Source organism: Montipora foliosa, chromosome 6, assembly GCF_036669935.1.
Source record: "Montipora foliosa isolate CH-2021 chromosome 6, ASM3666993v2, whole genome shotgun sequence".
Lineage (NCBI taxonomy): Eukaryota > Metazoa > Cnidaria > Anthozoa > Scleractinia > Acroporidae > Montipora > Montipora foliosa.
In genome coordinates this window covers 70,792,450-70,799,949 of record NC_090874.1, presented here as the reverse complement: position 1 = coordinate 70,799,949, position 7,500 = coordinate 70,792,450, and the positions used below count along the sequence as shown (strand labels likewise).

General features: G+C 35.9%; 1 protein-coding gene across 1 annotated transcript in view; it reads left to right on the top strand.

The window, feature by feature from the left end:
- LOC138008320 (tubby-related protein 3-like) overlaps positions 1–4,222 on the top strand; it is a 27,095-nt gene extending 22,873 nt beyond the window's left edge. The window contains exons 12-15 of the mRNA XM_068855621.1: positions 159–257; positions 1,014–1,101; positions 2,590–2,673; positions 3,946–4,222. Coding sequence (XP_068711722.1) covers positions 159–257; positions 1,014–1,101; positions 2,590–2,673; positions 3,946–4,079 — 405 coding nt within the window. The 3' untranslated portion in view covers positions 4,080–4,222. The remainder of the gene's footprint in view (positions 1–158; positions 258–1,013; positions 1,102–2,589; positions 2,674–3,945) is intronic.
- The last annotated feature ends 3,278 nt before the right edge of the window (positions 4,223–7,500 follow it).

The following is a 7,500-nucleotide window of genomic DNA, read 5'->3' as shown; positions in this document are numbered from 1 at the left end:
TTTACAATAATTTTTAAGCTGTACAGTGTATGCTAAAGATGGACAACTTTTTCTTGAGGCTAATTTTGCTACATACAGCTGTAGCAATTGAAATTGTATTTATTTATCATTTTGACATTGTGGACTGATATCAGTGAACAATGTGCTGTTTTTCACAGGATACAAATGTACTTGGGTTTAAAGGACCTCGTAGAATGACAGTTATTCTTCCAGGAATGGGCCTTGATCAACAGAGGATACCTGTTCGACCACTTACGGTTTGTTCATTTTCAAGCTCTTTTCTTTCATTACAAACGGTACAGCTTCAGCCTTTACATATTTACATGTACGTTTTCCACCACCCATTAGCCCCTCTGTAACTTACATGTATGACTGTTTCTGCTTATTAAGTGGCCTCATACAACTGTAACCCACAGGGCCTTTCTGAGGTGTCACCACCTGAGGCCAGCCACCTAGCACTGGATAGAATACTGAAAGGACCAGAACACTAGGAGCCCATTTATTTCTTTGTAAAGAGTGCGAGTCCTTTACATAATAATTTATAAGCAAGCCCTGACTTAAGGGGACTTGAGGGTTTCGAGACAAGGCCTGCACTTTACATGTATGGTGTCTTTATTCAAAAAAAATTTAAAGTCAGACAGTTAATTTTGTGGATAAACGTACTCTCTCCTTACTTTCTCTTCGGCCAGGGTTCAAACTTGTAACCTCCAGCATGGTAGTCTGATGCTCAACTAAGCCATCAAGCCCAGTGCTTGTTTGAAAGCCCAGTAATGTGCTTAAGATTATTATTAATTTTTGACAATGAGATTCATGATCTAAACATCATTGAAAAGGACAGGAATTGGGAATGGCCAATAATCTCTTTTTAGTTAATTTCACTCTTTTCCTTGATCTCCACGTTTTATCAAAACCAAATTACTGTAAATAAAATCTTACATGCAAGTGTCAATCGTTAAAACTTAATCAACACAAAAAATGTTGAATTGTTCAAATTAATGTGTTGCAATTTTTAGGACAATGATGGTTTGGTGGAGAGGCAGAAAAACAAGAGAATGGAAAATCTTCTTGAATTACATAATAAAACGCCTGTGTGGAATGATGGTATAATAAATTTTATTTTAATGTTTTATCATATGAAGCAGTGTTCGTATGGGTCATGAAAAACCTCGAAAGTCATGGAATTTAAGAATTTCATTTTCCGGGACTGGAAAGTCATGAAATTTTATGGTCGGTCATGGAAAGTCATCAATGGAAAATTAAAATAATTAATCATGGTAACTTAATCACTGCAGATGTCAAAGCAAGGATAAAATGAAATAGACAAATTTCTATCAAACAATAATATTGGAAGTTTGGTGGACAGAGGTCTGTAATACTTTATTCAAATTTAAACTGAGTTATGTCAGAAAATATCCTAAAATAAGGATAGTTTTGTAACTTTTCTTACGTGGCATCTAAACTTAAGCACTAAAGGTCGTGGAAAGCTAGAGAAGGTCAAAGAGAACGCCTTGGAAAGTCATGGAATTTGAAGAGCTTAAAAGGGTGTGAACCCTGTAAAGCACTTTCTTGTTAAACTACAGTACATGTTCATTCCATTGTCACAAACATTAATTTTCTGGGGATGTTCTAAAACTATGGCATACAGAAATATTCTGGGACCGAAAGAAACATAAGTCAGTTCCTGTCGTGAATGTAATATAATAATTACACTCATGACAAGAAGAATCACTATAAAAGGATTCAATTCAAACTCTGCTTTTGATTGAGCTCAATGTGAAGAATGGCTGACACTCCAAGCTGGCAATCAACAATCATTATCATATGGTATTTCCACTGGGGAGTGGGGGTCTTTAAATTGACAAGCAATGTTCTAAAATAATAATAGTAATAATAATAATAATAATAATAATAATAATAATAATAATAATAATAATAATAATAATAATAATAATAATAATAATAATAATAATAATACTAATGATGATGATGATGATGATGATGATGATGATGATGATGATGATAATAAGTTAATGTATTTAAGTCACAAGGTTTTTTAGCCGAGCATGAGTGCTCTACTGATTGGGGAGACTACAAATCAACTGAAATCAGAACAAATCAAATCAAAATGTTGGTTTTTGAGGAGAGGGGAAAGCTGGAGAGCCCAGAAAAAAAAAACCTCTCGGAGCAGAGTAGAGAACCAATAACTCAACCAGCTATGCCTATGGCATTGAATCTGGGAATCGATCCCATGCCACATTGGTGGAAGGCGAGTGCTCTCATCACTGTACCATCTCTGCTTCCCTATGGACAGATTGCTGTTGGAGGCCTTTCTTATTGTACAAAATATTAATGTCTTGTGATCACGGAACCCAGGCCTGTAGTCTCCAGAGCTGAGTGACAAATTAAATCATGATCTGAAAGTGTGTAAGGCACAATATCTTTTACAACCTCTGTGTTTTGAGTCTTCACTAATGGAAGTATGGTTGGTTGCCGCCTCAAACAAGTTCAAGGTGCTGGCCATTGTTTTACAGTACTATTGTCTTAAAGAGAGGGAATTTTAAAACATTGTTGAATTTCGTTTTTTATTAGATACGCAATCATACGTTCTCAACTTTCATGGAAGAGTGACACAGGCTTCTGTTAAAAACTTTCAGATTGTTATGGATGCGGATGGTGAGTGACAAAGATACATGAGGATATTACATGGCCGTGCGAAGATATGAAATATCTCTTCTCCTGTTGAAAAATATTTCACCAGTGAGCGCAGCGAACGAGTGAAATATTTTCCAACACGAGAAGAGAAATTTTGTATCTCCAAGCGGCCATGTAATAAATATCCTTTATTTTTTAAACCAAGTTTCTATTTACTATATAAACACCAATGAAATACTAAATCATTTCACGAAAGGCACCGAAAGGCGCGATTCTTGTATGTAACCATAGCAAAAGTGATCTTTTCACGTGTGAAGATAACATGTTTTCTTCATGTGAGTTTGTTAGTAACACGCAAGGTAACTTGTTCATAGGTGGCTGCTGAAATTGATGTCACTTTCGAGTTTGTGCAGCCAAACGTACAATAGAAAATCTGAATGTGTTTTTCGCTGATGGTAACTTTTCATATTTGCGGCACAAAATTTGATGTTTTCAGGCTGCAAATCTCCCTCTACTCTTCCGAAAAACTGTATATCAATATTTATTTACTTTTGCATCAATATTTGTTTTGCATAAAACAGGCTGACAAATAATTATCTGCACCTTGTTTAGTTCGCTTAGAATTTTCAGTCATGTTTCTTACAGCAAGTCATCTATTTTGAGGTCTCGCATCCAGATGCCAACCCCACCGGATAGGGCCTAAATTAAGTGAACGTTTGTCGTGGAAAGATGCGCAGACGCTCAGAGTACACGCTAAATTTCCTGTAAAAAAAGAAGTTGAAGGGAACTTGTCAACATGTCAACCTCGAAACCATTGTTTCTCGATTCCCTTTTATTTTCCTTTTATTTATTATCTGTAAGCATGGGTTTAGTATTTTACTCGTAACCAAATGTCTTCCCAGGGGGCTCTTAACCCAAGACGTCTACCATGGCACAAAAATGGTTTATGATACCAAAAAAAGTTACTGCACTACCACACGAACGCAATGCGAACCTATTTTTTTAAATTATTTATTATTTGAGAAATTCCCTCTGGGGGTGGAGACTAATTTACCGGTGCCTTCTCATTAATTGGCCGTAAATGTTTGCCAACAAGAACATTTATGAAGAGTTTAGTTGTGGAGTGGTTATTTTTACAGATTTCGGCCCTTACATGTACAAATATGTCAAAGCAAATAATTATGCTGGATAAATGTAAATTTAAAAATTATGATACTGCATCTGCAAGGTTAATTGAGTACATGAAAGTTTCATGTAATAATCATTAAAATCAAGGATCTGGTTGCTTTCCAGTTGATTACATTATCATGCAGTTTGGACGAGTGGCTGAGGATGTGTTTACGATGGATTACAATTACCCAATGTGTGCTCTCCAAGCATTCGCTGTGGCACTTAGCAGTTTCGATGGAAAGCTAGCTTGTGAATAACCCTCCTTCGCAGGTCTTCCTGGCCTATTAAAATAATTCAGAAAATAAAATGATATTAAGAACATTTTCTTTTGAATTGCTCTTTTAAAGGCAAATAGTTACTATATGCAGTCTTGTTAGTCTAAATTACTTGGTAAGTACCTGTAATGTACCGTAGCAATATTAAATGAATCTGCAGCATGATGAAGATTTGCCATTATACCTCTTGTTGGACCCAAGGTCCTGTTCAGTGTAGAATAGCTCCACATACCAGTAGGGGACCTTAAGATTTGTGGCGGTGATGTCTACGTCGACAAAAAACATCACCTCAAAACTTTAATATAACATTACCTTATCATAAGTCTTTCACAATGATTATTCCATCTCGTTTACCAGGAGATCTGGTGACGTAATTTGGAAGACTGGGAAGAGACATTTTAACGCCGTATCCCACAACCGCACGCGGCCTTAGGTCTTATTTCCAAATTTCCTGCAAAAATTCAACAAATCATTCCGTGTCTCCCACATTTCCTGTTACTGAATGAAAATTCGAGTGGAAACCACCGAGATCTAACCTCGCTTCTGCAATGTTGAATTCGAAAATAACATTCAAGGCTTTCGGTTGTGGGATACGGCGTTAACATTTTTCTGCCCAGTCCTCCGAATTACGTCACCAGATCACCTGGTACGTTGTACAATGTGGGCGAACTATGTCTAAGGTACATACGTGTAAAAGTCAAGTGGTTTCAGGGGAAAAGTGGAGAATGAAAGTTTTGCATTATTTTGTATGTCCATGTTGTCGTCAAAACCTTAAAATTGGTGACTTCATGTAATTGTTATGCAGAGTACCACAAAAATGTACTTAAGCATGCACATGCAGCATGATTGAATTTTTCCTCTTTTAACCAATGATGTTATTGTTTTGTGGCATTGTGGTTGTCAGTGCCATTGTCATTTCTTGAGCTCCCTACTACTCTGTTCAATAAGCTTGACAGGCCTTTATTAAAAGAAAGTGCCCAAGAGCCTGGAAGTACAGTCATACATGTAGCCTCCAGACAAGATGCAGCGCTATAATAAGCATCACACTTGCTATCACCGTGGCACATCATTAATAGGACTGTAAACTGTAGGAAGAATAATAATAATAATAATTACTGGTATTATTAATTTTTTCATTTTTATGCTATTGCAGACAGAGTTGAATTTTAAGACAAATTCATATCAAATGTATGGGCTTCGATCTCAATCGCTACAAAAAAGTCCTAAAGCAAGATACCAATGAACTACATTCATTTATTCAGTATTTTACTGATAATTGGAAAATAATGTCATATTGTAACTATTAAAAATTCACCCTACACTCTCTCAACGCACGAGAAATTACCATTTATCCACTTGTTATACTTGTGGTTTTTGTCTCAGGTTCTCCTTGTTGACATGGGATGAAAATTTTCTTGTCTTAGATTTATTATACATCCTAGAAGGTTGGTTCATCAGGCAAGTTACTTATGACGTGAAACAGCTTTCTCTTAAGTGACAGTAACAATTTATGGCTTAGTATTTATTCGTAAGTGGTTAGTATTCTAACCAATGCACAATAATGTTGGTAAAAAGTTAATACAGAATAGTTGCATTGCCATTTCAATTTAAATTTCATTATATAATTATTATAAATAATGGTGTTTTGTAAATACTGTATGTTATATTCAGTACATCTAAAACATGTTTATGATAACTGTCTGACTGTAGTGTTTCTAATCAGACTATATGTTGCTGCACTTTAAGCCAGTGACACAGCAGGCATAGTGTAGTTTGCCAATTTTAGTGATTTTGATCGCCACTGAAAATCCCAAGGATGAGTTTTGTGGGTTCATGATATGATAGACTTAGCTATTTTACATGTTGATTGCGACGGTATTTTTCTGTTGTGTCATTTAAGGCTGCGTTCGATTGACCGTATTCCGGAATAGTAATACATGGAATAGACCTTGTTTTCGTAGAGATTCACATTAAAATTGTCAAACACATGCTAAATTGCTATTTTAAACATATCTTTATTAGCCTTGTTGATTCAAAACGCCAGATACACCGTTTTAAATCATCAATCTACGTATTCTTATTCCGGAATGGGTTCAATCGAACGCACCCTTAAAGTTTAGTTGTGTATACATCACAGGAGCCTTAATGCACAGGCAGCAATCTAATTTTAAACACTACCAGTAAGAGCTGAGAAAAACCATTTGACATGCCAGTCAAAGCAACTTTTAAATTTAAAAGCCAATCGCTGCAATGAGCAATGAAATTGCCTTGTCTGTCTCTATCTTATGGACCATTTGAACTAATAAGAACATTTTTTTCTTGCTAGACAGTACAGGAGTATTATTTATAATATTACAGTTAAATTTATAATGACTATGTCTTCCATGGTACCTTTTTTTCACCGAGTTTTATTTGGTCGTGCAACAGTTTCATGCTGAAATGCTCATTTAGCTTTTACTCTTGGTTTTTAACTTTTTGTTTTCATACTTTCACACAGATCGTATATATTATTGTTGCGTTGTACATCAAGCAATTTTAGCGATAACCACAATTATAAGGTCCTAAATGTTGAGTGTTAGATTATAGTAACTTAAAGTATGAACCTTTGATTGGTTTAAGTACAATGTAGTTGTAGTTCTTTTTCCTCATAACTTATACAACTCAGTACTACATGTGGCAAGTCCAAGAAGATCTTTTCAGCGATTAAAGTCTTAAAAAAATTAAAGGGCTCTGTCATTAGTTACGTCTGTGTAGAATTCAAGGGAAAAATACTACGCAACTCGCAAAATACCCGCGCGTATTATATGTTAAACCCTCGAATAAGGTGTATATATTGCATGCAGCAGTGGGTCAAATCGTTTTAAAGGAGGTATAGAAGCAAGAAAACCGGAACAGCGACACTTTATCAGTTTCTCCTAAAAAACACCGATGATACGCAGCCTAGTAACAATCCTTTCCAAAGCGCTGGTTCTAAAACAGGAAAGTTAAAATAAAAGGGTTGACGAGCGAGTTAATTACATGATTGATAAAACAAAAATACGTACAAACTTGAAACCGTATCGGTGATTTCTCCGAGACGTGGAGTCAGCAAAACGGCCCAACACAACTAGACAGCCCAGGAAAACTTGAAACTTAAATAACTAAACGGTAAATTCGAACTCTTTACCACAAGACGTAGGGACTCAAGCCAAAAAAAAAAAAGAAAACCGCATGTGCTATATTTATATATATCGAAACATGCATAATGAGGGTTAAATACGCCCCTCTGAGGCTAACGCCTTTGAATAGGAAAAAAAATTGAGCCACGAGCGAACAAATTACCATGAAAGAACTGCTAATGAGGCGCCTACAAAATATACAGTAACAGGAGGTGGGGCATGGAAAGTAAGGGTTAAGTAGACAG